A 27,975-nucleotide genomic window follows, 5' to 3' on the forward strand; every position below is an offset into this window, starting at 1 on the left:
CTATGAGTCAAAATTAGTGAATAGTGAAGATGCAGTTAGTTCAATGGCATTTCCGGCACTCGATTTTACTTTTCTAACGCGCAGTTTTCCAGCCTTGCGACTGATTTTATGTAAGAAAATTAACATTTTGATTAACAAACTAAATATTTATGGATTTAAAAAAAATAAACAAAAAAATTTGTATCTAATATTTCCTTTTTTTTTATTTAGTTGCACAAGGCCCGCTTCATTGGGTTGGGCGTTGTGTTGGGGGTTGTGCAAATTAAAAAACTTAGGCAGCAAAAATTAATTTTTATTGTGTTTTTTTTTTTTATTAAATTAATGTTTTATTATTGTTGTTTTTTAGTTTGAAATGATTTAATTAAAAACTAAAAAAGTGCTTCACCTCCATGGCTGCATTTGCGGTGGGCGTGTGAAATTTACTACTACAAATCGCAAGCGGCGTTATCGGCAATTTGCGGCGCTCGCACTAAAGCCAATCAAAGTCGATTGCAACGATAGTAATTCCTAAAAATAGATTTCCACTCATCACACGGCCGCCACTAGTAAATGTGAGCCTCAAATCATAAATTTAATTTAATCGCTAATTTGCATTTTTTCCACCGGTCGCGAGAAAATAAGGTTTCGCTCATTCGAAGCGATTTGTTTTTATTACTAAAAAAAATCGCTGTGAAAATAATAGATTTTTACATAAAATATGAACTCAAGGAGAAATACTTTGTTGACTTGGATTTAAACAAATTGAATCACTCTGAAATTTTTATCACTTTTTTAATTGATTTTTACTGTTAATGAATTAATTGCAACCGGAGCGAGTGGAGTGACTAAACTTTAAACATAAATGCCAATAATTTTTCATGTAAACATTTTAAAAATTCCAGCGGTACAGAAAGTCCGATATTTACCCTACTTTTCATAAGTTTCTGTTAAGTTGGAACACACAAATGGATAAGTTTTAACCGTTGGAAAAATGTTTACCTGCAAAAAAGTACGTCAAAGTGCTCGAAAGTTACGATATACGACTAAATCATATTCGAAATTTCGATTTTCGAAATCGAAAATTTGAGTCGAACACTTTAAACGTTTAAAAATGTTCAAATTTTTAAACCACAAATTTTTTTCATACTCGATTTCTTTTTATACATATAGTTATGATAGTAAATACTTGAGCATATTGTGGTCTTCGAACATATTCGAAATCGAATATTTGGATCGTACACTTTAAACGTTAGAAAATGTATGAATTGCACAAATTAAGAATCTTTTTCAAACTGTATTTGTTTAAAAACATATAGTTATGATAGTATATGCTTGAGCATAACACATTCAAACATATTCGAAATCGAACATTTGGATCGTACACTTAAAACGTTCGAAAATAAAGAATCTTTTTCATACTATATTTGTTTTGAAACACATAGTTATGACAGTAAATGCTTGAGTACAACGTATCGTTTGAACATTTTCGAGCGACTCGTTAGGTTCGAGCATTTTGTGTTCGAACATCAAAATAATTTTATTATAATAATTATACAAAATAATTCAAGCATAGCTCTATTTTTCTAGTATAAGACAGTTCCGCTCATAAGTATGGAGAATGTGAAATCAAAATGGCTTACTTAACTATTTAAGGAAGATTCGATCCTTTTTCCACCTCAGCTACCTGAAATAACCCAGCGAGTATTATTGTTAAATTTTAACAAGATTTTTGCATACACTCTTACTTTTTCACTAACACGTAACACGTGTTTATTTATGAAATTCAAAAATAATATATTACATCTATTCACATTCGAACATCTAGCCAATGTATATTTTCTACTTCCGTACTTTATAAAATGTATTTTTCATTTTTATTCTGCTCCTGACATTTGTTGACGGTATTAGTTATGTCCCTTTTCACTTCTTATTGTATAAATTTATGTAGAGTTTAGAACTGATCCTCATTTTTCGTATAAAAGAAAACGAGAAGCAACATTATGAAAACATTTCTAACGCCTAACAATGATTTTATCAACGTACTATAATATGGTACGCAAAAAGTTCCCACTGCCTTCGTTAAAACAGTTTATTTGATTAGAATCACTACTTTGCCCAGGCAATCCTGGACTTCATAGATTCGAATGAAACCAAAGCATTTCCGTTTCTTTCGAGCAGTCTAGATGCCACTTGGCGTTGCTTATAACTCCTGCTCGACGGAGGGCCTGACCGAATTTATGGTTCAGAATGCGTGGATACATTTTGCGTTGCATAGATGGGCATCTTTTGATTACCGCTAGAAGGCGCGGCAGGTGTCCTGTTTGGACACTTGGTGTCCGAAATTTTTAAGCTTTATGTAGCCGAACTCTCCGCTATTGAATTGTTTATGTTTTTAGGTTCGTTCATAGTTAAAACAAAAGTGTTGCGGAGAAGGGAAAGGTCCATCCGGGCAGAGATTCGCTATACCCGGAAAAGGCTAAATTACAACCAGAGGACGCTAGTTATTCGGAAGTCTCCGTTTAAAGACACACTAACGTAGTACCATTCATCTCATCGACACGGGTCGAATAACACCTAAGATTAAGGGTTTTATCGAGTTTTCCTCTCTAGATCCATGATGTTCTGTTACGTCCACGTGATAGTCAACATGAAAGAACAGGTGTACCTTAAGAAGAATGTGATAAAGTATCACGCATTGATATGGCATGGACTTAAGGTATTTACATACTGTATTACGCATGATCATATCCCATTCAAAATAGAACACGAATCCATTCTAAAATATTCTTACCTCTTGTTTTTTTGAGCTGCTGATATTTTGTTTATTTATATTTTATTGTATACGTCAAATATATAAAATTTCATTCCTTTCCTTTTTGAGAAATATATTTTGCATTAATGCTTTCGACATATTAGTAAGTTGCACTTACTTAGTATGTAGTGAAAACGTTGTATTAGCGACTTTAAACAAATAAACTGATTTAACGAATACAGTAGAAAAATATTATTATATGCATTAATTTTTGTTTAAATCTAAAATAATTTCGAGAATTACAAATATTAGAAGAGTTACATACAGATAGCAGTAACACCAAAATACGTTTCTAGCCTTCTTGAAGATTTGTACCATGTTTTCATTGCTCACCTAATAAGTTACTTAAGTAACTTTATGATTTGAACGTTTTCATGGATATAAGTTACTTATTGCATGTAAAAGAGCTTTTCTGTATCAGAAAGTTCTTTGACAGTTTGAAGAGAAGATCTGTTTGTTTAAATAAATTTCATTTTATAATATATCACACAAAAAATTAAATATATAATTGATATATTAAGTCATTTATATATATATATATATACTTTATATATCCATTACATATTCAATTAATAAAACCATATATTTTATTAAATATTTACTTCCTCAGTGCCTTTGTTTACAGCTCAGCTGTTGTTTGTTTACATTTTACATATTAAACATGTAAAAGATATGGAAATTATTTCAAATCTTTGCAATTTTCCTTGTGGAAAATTTATTTTTAAGGGTTGAGTTCGAGAATTTTCGTTAAGTGATTTATTTATAATGAGCTCATTTATATAGGAGTTCTTTGAATGGTAAATCATCCTCAATAATGGCTATAATGAGCAAAACCGCCTAAATGAGACAGTGTAAACGTGATACTTTAATTTTAAGCAAGTTGAAAAGCACGAATTTTGTTTCGACTATTATCGATTAGTGACGCTACATATATATATATATACAAAATTGAAAAGTTGTTTTGCATAAACTATATGATAATACAGGACGAAGGGGTCGGACACATTACTGTAAATATCTTCTCATATAAAAAGTCAGTGTCAAATTGTTCCGTTGTAATGCACTGTTATGAAAGATATTTGACCACCACCACTATTTTATCAGCATGTTTTGTACTAAGAGGTCCGACACAAGAATCTGACAGAACTTGAGATTGCAAAAGAGCAATTAAAAGCAGGCTCTATAAGAAACCCGCTTATAAAGTTGTGGATAACTCAAATTAAAGCTTTAACATACTTACATACAATTGATTTTTGTAGATTAATGATTTCTTGCACACTCGATTCGTTAAATCGGATGAATATATATAGCAATATAGCTATATAATAATTATATCTTTTACTAGATTTACTAGTAATTTTTTTTTTAATTTAGTGTTGATTTATTTAATCTTTCTAGGTGAAATAAAAATGAAATTAAGTTAAAAGAACTTATATAATCTAGAGATATATTATTAGAAAGATATTGACTTGTTTTTCTTCACTAGCGGTCCAATTAGTAATTATTTTGGATGCTTTATGCGATAAGCTGTGAAGAGAATTTTAACTGAAGAATTTCTCTAATCACCACAGAGATGACCGGAATGTGAAAGTAGTCATAGGTATTTTTATTATTCACATATCATATATCAATGTTGGAACACCATAATTCTATACCGTTTGTCTAAATTGATTTGTGTCAATTTTCTGTCTAGATAAATGTCTAAGAGTTTTATTGCACTTAATTATGGAGTAAAACTTTTGATAGTTTTTGTCTGGAGTGCAAGTTTCCCTTCGCAAGAGAATGTTTTTTGGAGAATTTTACTTTCTTTTACTTCAGTATATAAGTTAATTTTGAGTGAGTCTGAACTGATATAAGAGATCTTTACATGTCAAATTTGAAACACTGTGAGAGCTAATAGCAGGGTCACCAGTGGCGTCGCTAGGCGTCAGCGATGTCGGCGACCGCTGACGGCCTCGCGCCCGCAGTGTCCTCGCAAAAAGTTACCGACTGTGGATTCTAAGTACTTAATAAATATTTTGAGCAATGTGGTTTGATGGTGGCATTAACCATATTTGAAGTATTCCCGAATGTTTATATAGTAACCAGATTCACGTTCACAGTTCCAGTCAGTATAGCTCCGACGGAAAGAAGCTACTCAAAGTTAAAAGACGTGATTAAGACGTACTAGAAAAGTATGAAGATCCAAGAGAGACTATCTCCATTGGAAATTCTATAAACTAAAGCAAAAATAGCAGCTGGCGCAAATTATGATATAATTTTAAAAAAAATTGAGTGAGGCTAAAAGTAGGAAAATTCATTTATTTTAATTTGATTAGCAATTAAATTTTCAACAATGTAACTTGAAAGTAACTTGAAAGCAATGTAACTACACGTCGGCCTCGCAATTCTGTGTCGCCGACGTGCAGAGTTGGCCTAGCTCCGCCACTATGGAAAATTGTGATAAGTTTATTTGTATCTTGAGGAAGGTCTAATGTATAAATCATATATATCTATATATGACCCTAGATATATATATACGGCCCCTATATATACATAAATACAAGTTACTTGTGACACTTTAGTTTTCGCTTGTCGAATAAAATGTTAACGTAACAAAATTTCTAAAACTTTATAATAGAGAAATTTTGTTGTACATAGACCTTTTGGGACTATAAGAATGATTATAATCGGATAACTTATTCTTACAGCTAGAAGTGACATAATTTGATAGTTTTTATAAATTTCATATTATAGTTCAATAGACAAATCTACGCACTCAGCATGAGATGAACTAAAAAGGGAATGGGACCCGCCATGAAGCAATTTTTGATAGTAATTGAAAAATGGGCCACTATGCACCTCATCCTTTTCAAAGGTTAAGGACCAAACACGAAGATATGGACATGCATGAATTTGTACAACATTATGCAATATTGATTATTGCATATAATATGCATATGTATAAGATATAGGAAAAGTCATCATATGGTTTAAAAATGGCAATATATTATAATATTCAAAATTATAATTTATGGAAATTTAAATGCATTTGCATAGATGAATTCATAGATTATATTACAATGTTATACAATGTTTGGTTACTAATTTCAATTTAGTAACTAATATTTAGACTATAGACTTACACTATAATTTTAATAAACATATAATTAAATTTATATATTTATATATAACACATAATTCCAACACCCACTAATGATGGGTATTTGGTAATACTCGAAACAGCTGTATGGTCAGCCAAAAATTATATTTTTTTTTAATAATATAATAAAATTTTATTGTTTTAATTTAATGCTGTTCGAAATACCACTCTACTGAAAACTATAGTTTATATTATATAGATATGAATTTCATTCGTCAAAACGAATGTTGAAAGTCAATATAATTAAAACTTAATGTAAACAAATGTTTTTATTAGCAATATTTCTTTTCAAAAATTATTTATTTTATTTTAAACCAAAATTAATAAGAACATAAATAATGGTTTAATATTTCTTACCTTCTTTTTGTTAAGAGTTCAAACACATATTAAGAATATTCTTAATTAATTATATGGCAGTCATATTAGGTTTACATAAAAATAATTATTTTAGAAAAAAACTTTCACTTTTATTTAGATTTTAACATAAAATAAAAATAAAATGAAGTGCATTGAAGTATTAAATTTTATTAAAAATTATTTAAAAACTGCATTCGTCTGCCATCTAGCGCGAACAAAAATATTTGATTTTAAACCATTTGCAGCGACAGCTACCGGCAATTAAGACGCACAAATCTTATAAGAATCATTAACACTTAAAATTTGCTTAACATTTTTATTTAAACACAATTTATTTTATTATGAACATATTTTTTTTTTAATAATTGCTTATATTCTTACATATTGAACAATCTGTTTTACACTTTACATTATTTCATCTCGATACATAAAAGTTAAAAGTTGAATGCCTGACATATACAAATTATCGGATTCGTTACACGCTTGACGCCAATAATGGGAGAAAAAATGTCAAAACTTTTATGTGCATAAAATAAACTATGTAGTTAGATATAAAATTATTGTGCATTAATGTATAATTTTTAAGGAACAACACATAACTATTTACGTCGTTAAATAAATTTATTAAGGATCAAATAATTTTTAAAATTATGAGACTATAACTGCGAATGGCTTTACAAAAAGACACTAATAAATATCATTGCCAGACATAAATAATCGTAGAATTACAAATAATAAATTATACCATATTTTTGGTCATAATGGCATAAAATACGTGAAATGGAAAATTACGTTAATGGATATGGATATAGCACAATTACTATTTAGCGTTCAATCCGATTTCATTTTATATATTGATTCAAAGAAAAATTGTTTATGAAACTCAATTTGAAAAAAATTTTAGGTTAGAGCCAAGTGAACAAATTCGGTTTTGTATGCATGTAATTATAAACCAAATCATACTCAAACATATGATGCATAAAAAATACTTAACATATAAAAATCATTTAAAAATATATATATATATATTATATATTAAAATCGTATAATATATATATTCCCTAATATTAATTTATATAAGGTTTTCATTGTAAGCAAAATTGTTCTTAATGTCTGCAAAAATAAAATACTCAAAATATTTATATATTTATTATAAAATATATTTTCAACTACAAAAATATAACACTACGATTTCTTATTAAAAAACAAATTCTGTGAATAGTTTTATATATTTGGAATATCATTTCAAAAAACATTAGAAATATTAAATTGTATTTAGTGATTCGATGAACTGCTAACATTTTTTGTAAATTTGTTTTTACCATTATCAATGAAATAGCTCTGATAATTTTTTTCAGTGTACGGTAGAACATCAGCTGATTGTTATTATTATGACCAAAGAATACACTTTTTTTGATAATTATGTTCTTAAATAATTTTTTATTTGCATTAATATTTCGACTATATTCTATATTCATCATCTTGTAATTGCGATAATTATGTACAATACAATTACTTTCGAATTACGAAATTTATGCAAGCGTTAAAAGTTGTTTTGAATGGCTTCAAATCTTATTAAGATTAAAATATCTTTAATAACTTTATAGGGAATTCACACACCTCAAGTAATTGTTCATTCGACTTTGTTTATTACATGTGCATTTTTAATCTACACCGTTTACATTATAGATTGAAGATTAATTTTGATGTTTCTCTAGTATTGTTTTGTTTCGTGTGTTTGATAAATTTCTCTAATTAAAGCATTAAATTACAATTTTGTGTAAAAAATTGTAATATATATTTAATTAATAGTTTTATAACAACAATTTAACAAATCTGAGATTCAACAACGAGATTAATTCTTTAATCTCGATTTTTGTTTTAATCTACTTTTAGTCACACAATGTTAACGCCGTATTAGAAACATTTTGAGTTATCTGTCAAATAAGTATACGAAAAGTATACATACAAGTTATAGCGTAAACTCAAAAAAAAACCTTATAAACATATAAGTATTTTGCAACAAACTCTTTATGTGATATATATTAAATTTATTCTGTTTTTTAACTGATTAAAGGTGAGTAACAAAATACCGTTTTAATTTGTACGGCATTCATAAAAAAATCGTTAAAATAAAATATAAAAAATTAAAACTGGCAACGCCAAAGAAGCGTCAAAAAGGAACAAAAGTGTAAAGCGTAGATGCGAAAGTAGATGTAGAAATAAATTAAGTTGCCGTATATTTATTTGTTTGTTCTGGGAATTATTAAATACTGCTTCTATTAAAAGTTATTAATACATGTATCAAGAAGATTAGAAAACAATAACACTAAGTTTAATATTCGTGATAATTTGTGGTACTTATTGGAAACTTATAAGTTATTTTATTTACCAAAATATTGTGTGTAAATTTGGCAAGAGTCGAAGCATATCACTTCCGTTAATTCCTTCTTCGTACGTTTTAAAGCAAAGTGGAACAAACAAATAACGTACCTTAGTGCATTGATGGTGCTTCGCGTTCCTTACCAAGAGTTTGTGTTTTACGCGGAAAGTTTGTTAAAGAATAATCAAATACATAACCTCAATTTCTGTAATCAAAGTAAAAAAGAGAACTGAAGTAAACGTCAAAACGCGCGTACTACTAATTGCTTTACTCAGTTGGAAATAGTTACAAAAATTTCACCAAAAAGGAAGCAGAGTTTTTTAAATATAAGAATGGATGTAGATGCGATTTTACAAGTACCTAATATAGAAGCTAAGATAACGAATGTGAATCGTAGGCTTCCTATTGGTGAACCACTAACATCTATAGAGTCTTTTTCTACAAGTAATCAACCAGAAGAAGATCCACCAGTTGAGTTAACACAGCCGCCATTTTTAGAAGAAGAACATACGGACGGTGATAAAAAAATGTATGATGAATGTGAACAATCGACACCATTAAAACTTGCTATGTCAGACACTGAAGATGATTCTGATAAAAGCTTTGAAAAACGTGGTAAACATCGTCGCCGACTCTCAATGTCTTCAACAGGCGATGGCGAAACAGAAGCAGCTTGGGCTATTATATTTGCTTATAAGCGAGGAGTAAAAGCTCAAGAAAACGGTGAAGGCTGCTTAATGGGTTGGGATGAGGGTGGTGATTTTTCGCCAATAGAAACTATAGAAGCTGAAGAAGAACCTGTGGTAGCTGCAATTGAACCTATAGAACCTACTGCTGAAAAACGAAGAGCAGATATTACAGAGACACATATACCTATTAAAAAATCAAAACAAAAGGTAAATTATAATTAAAATATAACTTGAAAGTTGGTTTATATATTTGTTTTTAGAGTTCAGATGAAAAGGCTACTCAGCTGTATAATGAAACCGAAATGCTAACATCACCTGCTATTATAAATGAAGTAGAGACCGTTAAAGAAGAAACTGCTAAGCAAAATGTATCTCCAAAAGAAACAGAAACTAATAAGACACATATTGTTGCAGACACAGAGGAAAATACTGCATCGAAAACATCTCATAAAAAAATACGATCAAGTGTTAGCAGTGCACCAACTGGCGGTACACCAAGGCCCAAGGCTAAGCAAACCGATTTGATGGAAGGCTTTCAAAAACCGTTTCAGTACGGTTGGAAACGCGAGTTGGTTTGGCGTTCGACCGGAGATGCAAAAGCAGCGGATGTATATTTTTATACACCCAATGGCAAAAAGCTGCGTTCTCGAAGTGAAGTAGCACCATATCTAACTGATGATTTGACTTTAGACCACTTCTGCTTCTCAAAAATCACGTTGAATGTCGGACCAGAATTTGAAACAATTCGTAAAGCCAAGCCAGCAAATCGCAGCGGTGTTTCTACTTCAAGATTGTCTTTGCCACCGCGTTCCATTGGCAAGCGTGTATCGAAACCTAAAGCACCAAAAGGCGCCAGCCCTCCGCCAGAAGGTTGGACACCAACGCAGGCTCTTAAAACAAACAACGCTGCACTCCTTAGTACCGGCGTTAGCAGTAGCAGACAAAGTTCCAGTAATAATCATGTTCTAACGCCAACAAGTAGTCGCACAAATACTTCTAGCAGCAGTTCAAGCAAGAGTTCCAAATCTAAAAGGTAAATTAATGAAGTCTTTTTCTTTTATATTGCATACATATTGGATGAAATAATTTTTATAAATAGAAGTAGAATTTATCGTTGCTGTTGTTGTTGATTTTATTTCATACTCTAAGCTTGGTTGATTTTTGGTTATTACATTTTAAAATATTTAAGAAACAATTCTAGTGTTAATCAAGGTTCAAGAGAAAGATCAAAAAGCCACAAACCGTGTACGATTCAATGTCCCAAAGCAACAGGCCAAGTACCGCAACTGCAATGTGTTAAATGCTGTTGCTTATATCATCACGAATGTGTGGGCTTGAATCGCCTCAATAGTGAGTATCGCTTAACAGGAACTAATTCCAATTCAAATTCAAACGATGGACGCGATTACGTTTGTGAGGTGATTTTCGTTAATTTGAAAAACAAAACAGTGCACATAATTTTAAAACTTTTTTGATAGGCGTGTCTACCAAAAGTGGAGAAAATTCCAAAAGTAATCGAAACTCAAATAAGTATCACGCCAACAACAACAGCAACACCACAAGTATTAAAACGCGTTATTCAGCAACCTCAATCGATAGCAGTGGTTAAAGGAAAAAAATATGTGATGTTAGCGCAATCAACTAGGGTCGAAGAGTGAGTGTGCTATGTAGAGTCCAGTCTCATATATATTTGCATAATATTAACTTTTTTTTTACATTAATTATTGGTAGTTTAAATTTACAGTGTTAATATGAACAGCTTTCAATTAAATGAAAGCATTTCTTATTTTAATCGATTGTCGAACACTTTAGTTAAACTTTTAACACAAAATTATCTTTAGCATTAAATGTAGTAAAATTAATATTCAACGTAGTTATTTCAAATAAACAAATTTACAAATCCGCAACCCCAAAGCACCCTATATCAAATTGCATAAATTAAATTTAAAATAAAAAACGATTTTTATAAGGTATAATTTGTAAAATTTTCACAGTGAAATTGTATGCTTTATATATAGACATAAAAATATTGCATTAATTTTTTTTATTAATTATTTGCTATACTTTATTTAAGGTATAACTATTCAACTTATTTAAAGAACGGGTAATTACAAGTGCTTCAAAGTGTTCGAGCTCCGATTGAACTCGAATTCGAACATTTGAATGAAACTTCGAATGTTCAACCCACTTGAAGAAATTTGAGCTACTTGAAGATATTGAGCCACTCGAAGATATACGACCTAATCGAAAGTATTCAAACTACTCGAAAATATTCAAGCTACTAAAAGATATTCGAGGTACTTAAAAATAATCTAGCTTCGCGAAAATATTCGAGCTACTCAAAGATATTTGAGCGACACGAAGATATTCGAGCTACTCGAAAATATTCAACCTATTCGAAAATATTCAAGTTACTAAAAGATATTCGACCCACTCAAAAATATTCCAGCTACTCAAAGATAGTTGAGCACTCGAAGATATTCGACCTACTCGAAGATATTCGAGCTACTCAAAAATATTCATGCTACTAAAACATATTCGAGCTATTAAAAGATATTTGAGCTACTCGAAAATATTCAAGCTACTAAAAGATATTCGAGCTACTCTAAATTATTTGAGCTACTCAAAGATATTTCAGCTACAAGAAGATATTCGACCTACTCGAAGATATTCCAGGTTCTCCAACATATTTTAGCTACTGTAAGATATTCGAGCTACTCAAAGATATTTGGAATGCTCGAAGATATTCGACCTATTCGAAAAAATTCAAGTTACTAAAAGATATTCGAGCTACTCAAAGATATTCAAGCTACTCGAAGATATTCGACCTACTCAAAAATATTCAAGCTACTAAAACATTCGAGCTACTAAAAGATATTTGAGCTACTCGAAAATATTCGAGCTACTCAAAGATATTCGAGCTACTCGAAAATATTCAAGCTACTAAAAGATATTCGAGCTACTCAAAGATATTTGAGCTACTCGAAAATATTCAAGTACTAAAAGATATTCTAGCTACTCAAAGATATTTGAGCTACTCGAAAATATTCGACCTGCTCGAAGATATCTGAACTACAAAAAGATATTCGAGCTATTCGAAAATATTCAAGCTACTTAAAGATATTTTAAAGATATATACTCAAAGATTTCGAAATGCTTAAAGATATTCGAGTTATTTGCAGATGTTCGAGTTATTCGAAGATCAAAAATATCTTGTACATTTTCTACAAATAAGCATAACAGCAAAAGCTTGTGCAGTATATACTGTTCGAAAATATTCGAACGACGCGCTCTATTCAATCCAAATTTTCAAGTAGCAGCAAACTCCTATATTTAAATACTTGAAGCTTCAAACATTTCGAAAAGTATTTAAAGCACTGGTAAATACTAATGAAACACAACAATAAACATTTTTATTTTGAATCATTTCATTTGTATTTAATTATTGAAGAATTAATAAAGAAAAATGTTTAAATTTAAAACAACAAAAAAAAAAAAATAATATAATATTAATATAATAATTAAATATATAAATAATATATTAATATTACTATTTTTATATATAAATTATATTTTTATATTAAAATTATATTTTTATATAAAATTATATTTTTATATATAAAATATATTTTTATATATAAATTATATATTTATATTAAAATTATATTTTTATATATAAATTATATTTTTATATATAAATTATATTTTTATATATAAATTATATTATCATATATAAATTATATATCAATGTATAGTATATTAATATATATTAACTGATATCCAAACCCTAAATTTAAATAATACAAATTAAGTATAGGTTAATTTTGTATGTTAACACGCACGTTCTTTGTTCAAATTTAACAGGGTTCAATACCTCACACAACAAAAGATTTCATACGAGAAATTAACCCCATAGATTTTTGGTACTTTTATAATTTTCGATACTTTTAATATTTGTCGTTTTTAATTTTGTCACTTCGGACATATAATTATAAACTTATATATGTTTTCAAAGTCTACTGATAATAGATATTTGGCATTATTATCAAATTACTATCACATGATATTTTTTATTACTAATACCTTATTTTCTATTTGAAATAGAAATCTTGTCTGTAGACATAAAAATTTCAATTATTTTCAATTAATTGAATTTTTTGGGTAATCATACGAAATTCATAAAATATTGATCCGAAGACCATTATAGAACACTTTAGAAAAAAAAATTAAATTAAATTAATTAATAAACATTATTGTTGCTATGTTTCATTACTTTTTACCTCGTTCTCTTAAATAGTTTCTTGCTCATGTTGAACTTTAAATAAAATTAACTCATTTAATTATATTTGCTCTTTTATTGAACAATATAAACAATATAAATATAACTCTGCTTAGTACACACACTTCTGTTGCTTGTTATCTTCTTAGTTTTATTTTTTCATAATAATTATTTTAAACGTATATTATATATACATATATATACTTAACATGTTAAGTTTTTTATCAACGTTTCTTCCAATTTTTTTTTTATTTTTTTATATATTTTTTTATATATTTTTTTATATATTTTTTTATATATTTTTTTATATTTTTATATATTTTCTTTATTTTTATATAATTTTATATATTTTTTTTATTTTTAATTTTTTTTTATATATTTTTTTTATTTTTAATTTTTTGTTTATATATTTTTTTTTTATATTTATATATTTTTTTTATTTGCATATATTTTTTTGTTTTTCTATAAATTTTTTATGTCTATATATATTTTTAATTTTTATATAGTTTTTCTATTTTCAAATATTTTTTTATACATTGCTTTTTTTTTTAGATTTTTTACATATTAATTTTTTTAGATTTTATATATATATATTTTTTAGATTTTATATATATGTAATTTTTATTTTTAATTTTCTTTTAGTTCTTTTATATTTTTTTAATATATATTTTTTCAAATATTTTTAAAATAATTTTTAATGCTTAATAACTATCGAAATGTGTATTTTGTTTCCTAGAAAACAGAACGATATTGAAAATGATTTGAAGCAAATAAATGATGGCATACGCGATAATCACAAAACAGGAAGTAGGTCATCAGATACATCACAAAGTCTATCATCTTTACCATCGTCTCAGATTGCGACACAAGCGGTTGACACTTCCAATACAAAGTTTGCAACGAATTTCTTTGCAAATACGTCTTTTGCATTCGATGCACTTATCAATATACTCAAATATTTGAAGATACACGTATGTCAATATAATAATTGTTATTTATAAGTTTATTTAATTTTTGCAATATTTAGGAACGTTCACGTGCAGCTTCCGTTTGTAAATTATGGAATATTGCAGCTAAAGATACAACTTTGTGGAAAACTGTGCGTATGAAAAATGCAAAGGTTTCTGATTGGGAGTGTTTTGCGGCGTCTCTACGCCGTGGTGAAACTAGACATTTGGATTTACGTAAAATGTTAATTGTAACTTCTAAGGCTGAAGAAATGTGGAATGACTTCCTGGAACATATTGGTACAGTTTGTTCATTGGAAACCATTGACTTATGTCGGTGCTCGGCCCGTGTGGTTGAAAGTCTTTTTCTCACCAACAAAAAATTGCGCGTTTTAAATGCATTAGCAATAAATGATGATGTTATAAATTTGGAAAACATTGTCTATATGCAGGAGCTGAAGGAGTTGCGCTTACGTACAATTGAAGCTGGTGTCATCGGAGGAGAACTTAATCCATTACAATGTTTAGACAACCTGACCCATCTCTCAATAACCGCTATACGTGGTCTCGGCGCAAAGGGTGTTGATGTGTTTGGTGAACTTGTACAGTTGCGTTCATTAGAATTGGGTGAATGTGGTGACTTTGATTCAACTTTTGCGAAAGATGTGTTGCCAAAATTAAACAACTTAAATCGTTTACGTCTGGAAAATGGCACAAGTACTAATTGTGATACACTAGAGATTCTAGAATCAGTTGCAAATCTGAAGCAGTTAACACAACTTGAATTAGTAAACTTTGATATTCAACCCACTTTTGATGATAAACTGCGTCAGTGTACCAATATTAAAAAGTTGCTAATCATTCCAACATATATTTCGCAGTCTGCTACAACAAATCGTATAATGCTTAGTGCAGTTCAGAAAGTGCCAGATACTTTAAAGGTGTTTACTTGGGGAGTTACAATAGAATTGCTTAGAGTAACAGCATTATATATGGATCAATGTAAGGAAACAAGCAAAAAGAAAAAAGTTCACGTTAATGAACGTATACCAGTTTTAAAACCAGTCCCTGGTGCTTTGCCGGCACTTACAAAAGATGAAGAAGAGGAAACAGAGCATGTAAATGATGATGCAGATAATAGTGAACTACCGCAGCTGGAATTGTTACCTCTTGATAAAATAGAAGCCATTATGGCTGCAAATATGCCCAATACAAAGTTCACGATAGTAAAAATGCCTTACAATGCAACATGCAGACAACAATTGGTAGAGTAAGGATAACATATTGATATAAATTATTTTCATTAGCCAGCCAATAATATAATAAACCAACAATGAAATGTTTAGTCAATGCCAAACACTGTTTGCAATGATTTTTGCGTTTTTAAGAGATAACCGCTTCTCTTTCTAAAACTGTATAGTTTTTGTTTATTATATAAATAATTTATTTTATGTAAAATCGAAGTAAATTAAAAAAGAAAATTTATAATTATCACTAGATAAGAAAAGATATAAACTCAGCCATTCATAATGGTAGATTAGTTGGTAACATTAAAATTATAATCTATATATATTTATATATAGCGTGCACATCTACTGTGAAAAATGTAAGCAATTCTGTGCTTATATATATAAAATAAAATCAAGATAAATTCACTTATTTTATGTAATTTAATAATATAAAGTTATTATTTATATACATAAACTAGATATAACGCAATGTGCATGTAATGAAACATAATAGACTTCATTTTTTTTTTGTTTTAATAATTTCAGACTTTTAATAAGATTTTAATTTATAAACAGAAATTAAGTAAGATGTTCAAAAATTTTAATTTTATAATAACTTTTAATATTCATATTTTGCAAAAAGCAGTTTATTTATCAATATCAAACATCGAGTATTTCCTTTGAGAAGATTTAAGTAAAATTGTATATGATTAGTGCTCACATAGTTATTGTTTTCTAAAAGCATTGTAATTGTCAAATCTTCACTTCTAATATAATTAAATTTACTTTACAAAATGTTTCAAAAATATTTAAAAAATGAATTTTAAAATTGTGGTTTATGCTTTTTTATATAAAAATTAAGAAGTGATATAATTTTTTTCTTTCATAAAGTAAAATAACATAATTTGGCAATAAATAAAATTAAAAAGAAAAATTATAATGCAAATAAATGAAATTTTAATAATAGTTATTAAGTTTATTATAATGATTTTGTGTCTTTTGATGGTATTGTAATGTAGTTTGTATATTTTATTCATATGTACTTTCCGACTTGAGAAAACTAGGAAATAATTTGCGTGTTGGTACAGCGCATGCGTGCAATTATTAAAATCGTGCTTAAAAAGCGCATACTCAAGCCGTAAGCAATTGCTGAAGTGAAGTCAAGTGAAATCAATAAAGTGCAATGCATCGATCATTTTAAATCTAAACATAAAATCTAAAATTTTCAATGTTTTGATATGTTGTAAACACAGAGCAATAGACTTTGAAGAAAAAAATATTCGCTGAAAATAAATATAATTATATATAGTGAAAGCTCTCTATGTATGACAAATGAAAATATCTTATAAGGGCGTCGATCCGTTTAACAGAACTTTCACTGTAATAACGTGCAAAATCGAAACATTGGCAGTTTGTTTCGTCATGATTGAATCCGCCAAATCTCACTTCAAACTGAACACTAAAATTGATCATGTACAGGAATGGATGATATTCTCCATACATATATACAGTGAGTTACGGTGCGTTGTTTGATAAACTTATATCAACGTTGTCATATATATTTATATATCCATATATCCTATACATTTAAATATATATCTTATATATTAAAATATATCTTATATTTTTAAATATGTATATATATAAATATACATATAAGATATCTCATACATTTCAATATATATTTATATGTTATTTTCCAATAATTCAATTAAAGAATGATTAGCGAAGATTTATATGAACGCAGCTTAAATAATTAAAGCAGTAATGCGTTCAAACACGATATCACAGCAAGCAAGCCGTCCATTGCGCCTTTTTAGGTAAGTATTGGGTAATCAAGGACCTATTTTGTTATTCTTGTCGTATCTAAACGACTTGGAAGCCTTATGCTCTACTTTCTCCCAGAGGATAATAGAAGAAGAGTATCTGGTGACACAACAGAATTAGGTGTGATGGAAAAAGAAAGGCATAACGAAGAGGATACTGATAAGGTAAGTTAGCTTTGTTTTACATATCTAAGATATATATATTATTGTACATGTTGTAGTTTCAGGCGTGTACAGCACGTCACGCGGTTACTGCTGTAACGGGTTAACATAAAATACAGTGATCAACGCACCATTGGAACAGTTTCAGCCGGTACCAATAGTAATCATAAATATGAGTTCAACTACTCTCTGGGTAATGGAAGCTACACTAAAACCACTTTTTGTTTTGTTGGTTAAAATTGAAAGTTGGAAATACAAGTAAAAATTCAGAGAAAGGAGAAGTGCTAACATTTTTATCTCATCATGATAATGGTACAGCACGCAATTGGCTGAAATTGGCTAAACATTTTTGATATATATTGCAATATCTAATAGTCTTGATATATTGCTGTCTAATTCAGATACCTGGAATACTCTTGTGTTGACGTATAGTTGAGGTGGGGAAAAACGTCAGTTTTGTAAAGTAGAAATACGTTTTTTTATTTTTTTTTATTAGATAAATTTGAAAAGGTGGTCGAGAGAACTACAAATATTTGTATTAAATAAATTGTCATTTATTTTGATTGTTCTTATTTATTAGCTAAATCTTGTATTTACTAATACTTTATTTACTTATTTGTACTTTAATTATTTATTAATACTTTATTTATTTTTTAATAATTTACTTATAAAATTTGTTAATACTTAATTTATTTATTAATACTTTATTTATTAAATTTTTTAAAACTATTTAATTATTAATACTTTATTAATTTATTAATATTTATTTATTTATTAGTGCAATATAGACAATAGAATAAAGAGGATGACGTAGATAAAGTTTGATTAATAATAATTTATGTTATATCGTGATCCTAATGATGACTCTCAAGGATAGTCGAAATATATTCAAGGATAGTCCTATAGCCGTATAAGAAAATATATAAAAACCATTATTTATACTTTCTTAAAACTGTATTTATTCATTAATATTTTAATTATTTTTTAATACTTATAAAATTTAATAATATTTTATTTATTTACTAATACTCTACTTATTAAATTTATTAATACTTTATTTATTTATTAATTGTTTGATTTATTAGTACTTTATTTATTTATTAATACTTTTTTTAATTTTTAATATTTTATTTACTTGTATTTTGTGTTTATCTGGTTCTTAATGATTGGATAGGTTGCTATTGTTGTGTATCGTTTAAATCGTTGATTTTGTATTGTGCATAATGTATCATGGTTTGTCCGATTTAATATAATAAATTTATCTAGTATCCTTTCTCTGTGGCATAATAATGCCTATCTACCTGTTTTAATCAATTCGTAGAAAAAATTTGTTTAGATTTACGATGAGACAAAAGTATTTAAAAACAATATTCTTAGGTATTTTATAAGAAATAGTTTTATACATATATATTAAAACTTATAAGTATAAATATGGTTAATATATGTTCTTGTATTTAAATATTTTTATATAAAATTGTTTTGTTCTTATGTAATTAAAATTATAATTAAATTAAATAATAATTAAAATCTTTTTGAATTAAAAAACATTAGATATTTTGCGCAGCCTGGTGTCTGGTGTTATGCTGCAGAAGTTAAGATACAACTTTTAAAATATAGGCGACAAGAATGATTTTTTATTTTTAGCTGATTAAATTAATATTCAAAAATGGCTTACGTTTATATGATACTATTTATAGTTAGGTGAAATATAAGCTGTTTCATTCAAAATTTTTATAGAATCTAATTTTTTGTTATCATTATAATCATCTTTTAATGATCATTATAAATCATTATAATCATTATAAATTTTTATTATTTATATATTTTTAATTTATTTTCGAAACTATTACTTTTTAATGGTTTTTTATATATTTTTATTTTGGTTGTAGGTCCCTTCTTGTTAAATAATAAAATTTTAATATTTTAATATTAAAATTTTATTTTATATTGTAATATTGAAGTTTTATTATTTAACAAGAAGGAACCTACAGCCAGAATAAAACTATGTATATAAAAAAATCATTTTAATAAACAGGTCGAAAAATAAATTTAAAAAATTTAATATTACTTTTTACTTATCGCATTTTTATTATTATTTTCGTGTAATAGTATTTGCATGTTTTCAATTTAAATAATTTTTTATCTTAGAAGTAGCGATAACTAACTTAAAAACAAATTAAATAAACTTGCTTTGAAATGAATGTAAGAAATGTTAGTTTAATCACTTCATTTTATTTACACATTTAATATTTTTTAACAACCTATATAGTATACGAACATATATATATAGTTACCGAAGTTAAATACAAACCCGTCAGCTTACAATAAAATTTCGCAGTTAGTTGGTGAAAGGAATTTATATGTCTTTATGTCGTTGAGGATCCAAATCCAAACAGATACAACAGAATCAAACAATAATAAAGAACCTGTAAAAAACATCTATGAGTTTAAGAGCGGAGGCCTAAGAAAAGAAGTGTTCGGAAACTTTTTCCAGTGCAGTTATATGGATCAAGAATTTAGAAATTCTAGGCTCCATGAAATCAAAAATTTAGAATCGTGCTTTCTTATTTTCTTATTGTTATTGTTAGTGGATGTGGCACTGCGACCGTCGGGTCTATTGTGCCCCCTTCTGGGATTAGAGTTAGTCTCTAAGCCCTGTTGCGTCAATAAAAGTAGTATATAACCTACTTTACAGAGTTTTATTGCCTCTTCCGTAAGAATATACATTCCCAAGAGACTATTCCATATGTGGATTAGCGCAGGGCATACTAACAGCACATGTGTGGTCGACTCTACATTTTCTTCACAGAGTTTGCATCCATATATATACTCAGTCTCGTAAAGTGTTATTTTAGTTTACAGTGCCCTGTTGGAATTTCTATGATGATTCTAAATTTTTCTTTTCATACAATCCTGGTATCTCTTACTGTTATAGGTACCAATAAGTGATTTGGATTGTGTTAATCCTGATATATTACCCCAGTAATCCTTTTTATTCTGGTTATCTTTTATTTTTATGAGAGCAGGAATGTACTATGTGCCAGTCCACAAAAAGGTTCAGGCCCCATCATCAGTATGGCTGCTCCTTTCATGTGTAGTTTGTGCGAGTATTTGTTGCCGCGTACGCCAGTATGTCCCGTACTTGCAGAAGTAAGTATTTTCCAAAAATACCTCATTTAGTTCAAACAAATTTAACACATTTTTTCACAATTTTACTAATACTAATACTAATTTATCTACACATAATTATATTTATAACGATTTTTAAGCGTTTACTTAAAAAAAAATTTGCATATATAATTCAATAAAGTTAAAGTTCTGAATTATTGTATTTTAATGTTTAGATAATCATGTTACAGTTTCAAATTTAGCAGGAGACGAGTTCGATTTCTGGTACTTGCAGTCTCAAAAAATTATTTACGAATAATTAAATACAGTAATCCTCACTATAAAGCGGAACCAATGTACCGTTACAGGAGTATTCACGTATACCCCGTATACACACGTGCAAAGGAATACGAAGGTAATTATGAACTGTACATACCTCCGCGTTATATGCGGAAATGTCCGTGTTATACGGGGGATTAAAATTACGTAATATGAAAACGCGTTAAAAGGGTACAGCGTTATAGAGGGGATTACTGTACGAGAATTATTTCCAAGATCACTAATGATGGGTATTTGGCAATACTCGAAACAACTGTATAGTCAGCCAAAAATTTAATTAATTAAAATAATATAAAAAAGAATTTTTGTTGTTTCGTAAAACTTCTTTTTGATAATCATTTTAGAAATCATTTATATGCAATTGTTTTCAGTTCAATAAAATACAGGTAATAAGAACACTACCAGATACATTTAATCAGTAATCAGACCAAAATAAATTTCTTTCAATTTGACTTCAATTTTATTGCTTCGAATAAGGTTACTACTTCAGTACTGCTGCATGATATGTAACCCTTTTATACTAAATATGTAAAATAATATTGGCGGAACAAAGGAACAACAAAAAGTTTCCGGTTTGCTGATTCTTGCATTTTAGTGCAAATTCTGCACCAAAAAATAACAACTTTTCAAAAGACTGCTCACGTTACAAATTTGAAAACAAGTGCACTTATTTTAAGTTAACAAGTGCATCAGTGTAAATATATGTAAAATATGTAAAAAATATGTATTTTTTTTCTTTCATTAGTTTATTTAGGCCGTGTGCGAGTTCAAGTAAATTGATGGTAAATTGAGGGAAATTGTGAATTATGTCGATTTGGCAGCGAATGTTGGTTATCAGTATTTCGAATAGGTTAAATTAGATATAAATTAGATAAATTAAGTATAAGCATTGTGAAAATTTTATAAGATGAATGACATCCACAGGGACATCAATATTGATCCCATCAAAAAATACATAAAGGATAGAGCCTTGAAATTATTTGCGAAATCTGACAGACTTACCAACACCGCGTTATCAAATCTCAGAATGGTTACAGGCTCCTCGGGGAGGTATGCAGATCTGATGTCAATTATTGCTTAGTCAGATGAAGTGATAAACAATAATTCAGTCAATAGAGAGTAAAAGTGCTCAGGTGCACTGACTCAACTAGCCTCAACATAATAATAAATAAATTTGAAAACTTTTAACCAAAAATAATAAATAAGTGGAATAAATAAGAATTATTTATTAATAAATATTTACATAAGTGCAGTGTGAAAAATTCCTAGGAAATTTCAATTTATTTTACCTCACATTGAATCCCTCTAAATAGAAATTGAAAATAATTTTGTGAGTCTTAAAAAATAATTATCAAAAAAAAAAAACTATTTATAAATGATTTGTTTTTAAAAAAATATGTCTTTGAACAATTTAAATGATTATTAAAAACAAAAATTGTTTATATGTGCAAAAAGTAGTGTAAATATAAAAAAGTGTAGCTGGGCAACACTTTTTATGCCAACCGCTTCCACTTGCGTGCTACATTCAATCAACACGATCCAAACTTCATGCACTCAATGTATCGTGTGCTTTTGAATGTGTCGGACGTTGTGAGCGCGCTCAAACACAAAATAAATTTTAAATTATAACGAAAAATACAAACGAAAATATTAAAATAAGTATATAATATTTAAGTTATTACTGGATAAGTTTTGAAGTTGCAAAAGTGAGATATTTTGCTTAATTAAATAAGCTAAACGGGAAATTAACGGGATTAAACGCATTACACATATTTTTTGTTGTGATCTTTGCTTGCCAAAAAAGGAATTACGAAAGCTTTTACTTGCAAAAAAATTTGAAGTCAGGATTTCAAACCGGATTAAAATTATTTATAAAAATTGAAAATAAAAATGAAACAAATAAATGAGGTAAGTAATTTAATCAAATTGGAAACTGATTATATTTTTTTTTAACAATTTCTTGTAATTAAAAAATGATTACAGTAATGTTATTATTTATGGTGAAGCATTTTTAAACTAATTGCAAACTTTGCTTCCACATTTGTCTTTCCTATTGAAACAACAACAACAAAAACAACAACAACGACAACAACAAAACTAATAAATTTTGCACCTATTGATAGGTAAAACTGATAAGACGCTGACAATGAAAGAGCAAAAGATAATAAAAAGTAACACAACAACAAATTAGTGTTACTTGTAGTTATTGTTGTAGTTGTTCTTGTTTTTTTTTTGTTTTTTGTTTTTCTATTGGTAATGAAGTTTTCGTTCTGATATCTAATAATTTATTGATATATTTTGAAGTATTTTTTGCGTGTTTTTTTTTAAGTGAATTTTGTATGAAACAAGTTAAAATTGAACAAGTGCACAAATTGATAAGTTTCCTTGAATTTTTGAAACAATGTAAATTACTGTTTGCTCCCATAAATATTTATAATTTATTCAATATCGACAGTTTTTCAAATACACGCAAATTTCAATATCAGTTTTAAGTAAATATTTTGTTCAACTCTTAAAATATAATTTTTAGAAAAATAAAAATTCCCTTTTTTTTGAGTTAGTTTGAAAAGTTTTTTTATTTTATATTCCCAGAGTACATGCAGTGGCATTCAGAAATATATAACTTATAAATATAGAAATTAATCATAATCACTCACGTAATTGTGTCGGATAGGCGTTTCTGTAAAGAATTGGAACATAATTACTTCTTTGGCAAAGCGAACGCTTTTATCGACTGCAGTGTGGACTTCGAATGGTCAGCTTCCGTGTGAAGCATAATTTACCACAACGAATTCGATTTGAATATATTGAAGTTTATGTATTATAAAATATACATATACATTTTAGTTAAAATTTTTTTCCTTTCAAAACACTCTAATTTTCTTAAAACTTCATAATTTTTAATTTCCTACACTTTACTTTTCTTTTTATTGTTAGATGTGACTTTAAGTAGCAATAAACGCTAAGCCACAATCTAAACACATATAATCTAATCTACCTTCTCTGGGTGTAAAACTAAAGCTAAGCCTGTTGCTTGTATTGATTTAAATTAGAAAAATAAAAAAAAATAATAGATATAATATATTTATACTAGAATATGTTGGTTAAAAAAATATGAATTTGCAATATATATAATTTATAATATATATTAATAATATATTTATAATATATAATTTAGAATTTTAGTATATGATTTTAAGCATAAATGCCGTTCACGGACTTTATAAATGGTTATAAACTATAACGAAATTGATTTAATTGAACAAAATTTTTTCAATTTTAGTTTTAATATTGAAAATACATAAATTTAGTAATATAATTACATTTAATTTGATTCTAACTTCAATATGAACGTAGTGACTATTTTACTTAAAAGAAACGATTGTATTATTATTAGAGAGGTTTCGAGCTATTGACAAAAACAATTTTTATATTTTTTTTTAATTAATTTAATTTTTGGCTGACCATACAATTGTTTTGAGTATTGCCAAATACCTATTATCAGTAGTCTTAGAATTATTTCTTATACTTAATTATTCGTAAATAATTTTTTTGAGACTGCAAGTATCAAGCGTTGAATTTTTGCCCTGGCTATATTTATATAAAAATATAATTTTTATGTACATTTTTTATTAAGTTATTTTTCCATTTTTTTTAATTACTTGTGTAAAAGTACTCTTCCCTTTTTTTAGTGCTGTTAGCTGACGCTGTTTTATTGTATTGACATCCTTTGATAGTTATTTTTTTGTTTTTGTGTATTTAAGCTCAGATGAGCTAAGGTGTATTCAAGCTAAGATGAGCTTAAATCTGTATATATATTAAAAAATGTATGCAATTATCTACACTTAGGCCTATTGGCCCATTGTGTTACCGTATATTTCTGTTTTATTAAACTTTTCAAATGGTTTTAGATATTGTATTGTATTTTATGAATGGTGGATTTAAATATATTAACCCTTATTACATTTAAGATTTAGCATTGAAAGTCCAGAAATTCCAAATATACCATAGTTCCATTTAGTCACATGTCTACATCTCCGTTTGTTACTCCAGTGACAGTAGACATTTTTTACATAATCGATATGTTGATAGCTTAAGGTTTTATGTAAAAAGGTTCTCGAACTTATTCGGATAGCTCGAGTTTGTTATATCACATAATAATTAGTATGTTTTTAAGTTTTTGGAAGATATGCATATGCGAGAAAGAATGGAGAAGAAAGAGATCAGTAGGGATTTATTTACAAAAATTTTTATGTTTTTCTATTTCCGATGCATAAAAAATTTTTGAGAATATTTGCATATTTTTATAATATATAATATACTTTTATATTTTAAATATTTTTTTAAATATTTTTTATTTTTAATATATCTTTATAAATATTTATACAATATTTTTTTAATAAATTCATATCAATTTATACAATAGTATATACTAGATACCCTTTCAACTTATTATGACACTTCTGAAATTATAACTCGAAATTGTCTTATTCAAACATTATCTATTGTTCGTCATATTAAATATAAGTGGTAGGAGGAAAAAAAATAATTTTTAATTATTTGATTAAAAAAAATTATTTTCAAGAAATGCATATATTCTATACAAAAAGTGTTTAGTTTAAATTTGAATTTGAATTACGCAGATACATTATCTTAAAGAAAATAACACAAATCGTAGTTAGAATACAAAAACCAAACCCTTTTTATCTAATCGAATTTCCATAAATAGTAAAATATAAATGGTAAATAGCAATATACGTGTATATAGTATATATATATAACAATTATTGAGCTATAAAATTTTATATATGTAACGTTACGATTAGAACTTTTTCACACTCCAGACTTCCGTTATAAGCCCTTTAATAATTATCTGTTTTCCCCCCAAATTTTTTCTTACATCACCTTTTGCACTGCGTTTCTGAGTTAAGAGGGATTGCAGGCTGTTATGTACTTATATTTTTCCACTATCCAACAACAATTTTGTTCTCATTTTCGTAGAGATCTACAGTTGTACCTGTTAAAGTTTTTGTTCCACTCTGTTGTCCGGCAGCTACCGACTGAGCAATGACCTTAGCTTCGTTTGCTCTGCAAAGTACGCAGATATGCAGCACGTTCGCTTGTATCTCGTTCCGGTTAATGATTTTAAAAAATTTTACACTTAGAATGAGTAAATTTCTTTTTTGTTTAGTTTTACCAGGTTTTTTTTTAGTTTTATAGTAAAATTTTTATAACCTCAAAAACTGACATTAGCGTATAATGGGAGAAAATTTTTAAAAGAAAATAACTTCCAAAATCATCATTTTTATTATCTTTTTTATTATTAATATCTCTTATTTGCACAAGTGTTTTAAACATATATAGTATTATATGTATATAGATATAAAGTATATTATGTGAACTCTTCATCGCTAGGTAAATTATATAAATTTTTAATGGGTAAATTTGAATTTTCATATATATAAATATATAATGCATTTACCAAAATTTTATTTATATTATTGTTAAATAATTATTTGAATTTGTCTAAAAATTGAATGTTTTATTTGAACTTAGTAATGAAATGAGATTAATAATATAATGTAAAAGTCGTATATATCTATTAGCAAAAGGAAAAATATCTTTCAGATATATGTAACTAATGACTAATGCTTCTTCAGTTGACTTAGTTCCTATATTTACTTTTTTAAGATCACCTACATTTATATACTATATATTTATTTGATAAACGAGTAAAGTGATCAAAAATAAAATTTTCTTTAGATTTCTTGTTTATATAAACACATAAATAATATTAAAAATTTATTATTTACCTATATGAAAACAATTTTCGCAGCTACTGTTTTTTTTTAACAAAATAAATTCCATTGTTAAAATATTGATTATTAAAAATTATAAATTAATTTCGAGAATTAATTTTCTACGCATATTCAGTTAAAACTCAAATGGGCTCAAAATCGTGAAAACTTCGTATTTAAGTTTACTATCATAATTAAAATACAATATTGATTTGCTTTATGTTCTTGGGTCAACAAATTTCTATACTCCTTGGAATCCCAATCTTTATGAAAGTTGATTTCAAAGTAGTTCTTTAATTTCATTGACACTTTGGTTCAAAGCATCGATATGTTTATTAAGTATATTTAAATGCTTGACAGGTTGGCTTGAGAATGATCTGTAAGCGATAGTTCTCAAATTCTTTTTACACTTTGGTTCCGACCATCAATGTTTTGATAATATGTTTAAGTTTTGGATAAGTTGGGTTCTTCATAGATTAATTATATTTAACATAAATTATAAGCAATCTGCAAAATATAGCCCAAATTGGTTAGATTAGGTTATACCGGTGATGAAATTATGGAAACATCGTATTAGTAACTATTAGATGGGTGTGTTATTTTAATCTTTTAAAAACAAGAAAAATATATAATATATTTTATATATAAATAAAATATATTTATTCAGATATAAATAAATAAAATGTATTATTTTAGATGTAAATAAAATAAATTTTTTTTAATTATAACTAAAATATGTTCATCTAAGTATAAATAAAATATATTTATTTAAATATAAATAAAATATATATATTTAAATATAATTAAAATATATTAATTTAGATATAAATAAAATATATTTATTTAGATATAACAAAAAAAGTATAATAATTTAAATATAAATAAAATATATTTATTTAAATTATAACTAAAATATTTTTATCTA

General features: G+C 27.3%; 2 protein-coding genes across 5 annotated transcripts in view; one reads left to right on the top strand and one right to left on the bottom strand.

Annotated features, from left to right (window-relative positions):
• LOC119669365 overlaps positions 1-27,975 on the bottom strand; it is a 141,799-nt gene that overhangs the window by 86,330 nt on the left and 27,494 nt on the right. The window lies entirely within an intron of this gene.
• LOC119669363 lies at positions 8,512-16,054 on the top strand. 3 transcript variants are annotated; one of them, XM_038079217.1, is made up of 6 exons: positions 8,512-9,569; positions 9,623-10,395; positions 10,552-10,780; positions 10,841-11,016; positions 14,378-14,612; positions 14,669-16,053. In XM_038079217.1, exons 1-6 carry the CDS (start codon positions 9,006-9,008, stop codon positions 15,860-15,862), a joined length of 3,171 nt encoding a protein of 1,056 aa, XP_037935145.1. In that variant the 5' UTR covers positions 8,512-9,005; the 3' UTR covers positions 15,863-16,053. The 3 variants fall into 3 exon arrangements, with proteins under 3 accessions (XP_037935145.1, XP_037935148.1, XP_037935149.1); XM_038079220.1 differs by having other exon boundaries at positions 10,564-10,780; positions 14,669-16,052; XM_038079221.1 differs by lacking the exons at positions 10,552-10,780; positions 10,841-11,016 and having other exon boundaries at positions 14,669-16,054.

The sequence above is a fragment of the Teleopsis dalmanni genome, chromosome 1 (assembly GCF_002237135.1).
Source record: "Teleopsis dalmanni isolate 2A chromosome 1, ASM223713v2, whole genome shotgun sequence".
Taxonomy (NCBI): domain Eukaryota; kingdom Metazoa; phylum Arthropoda; class Insecta; order Diptera; family Diopsidae; genus Teleopsis; species Teleopsis dalmanni.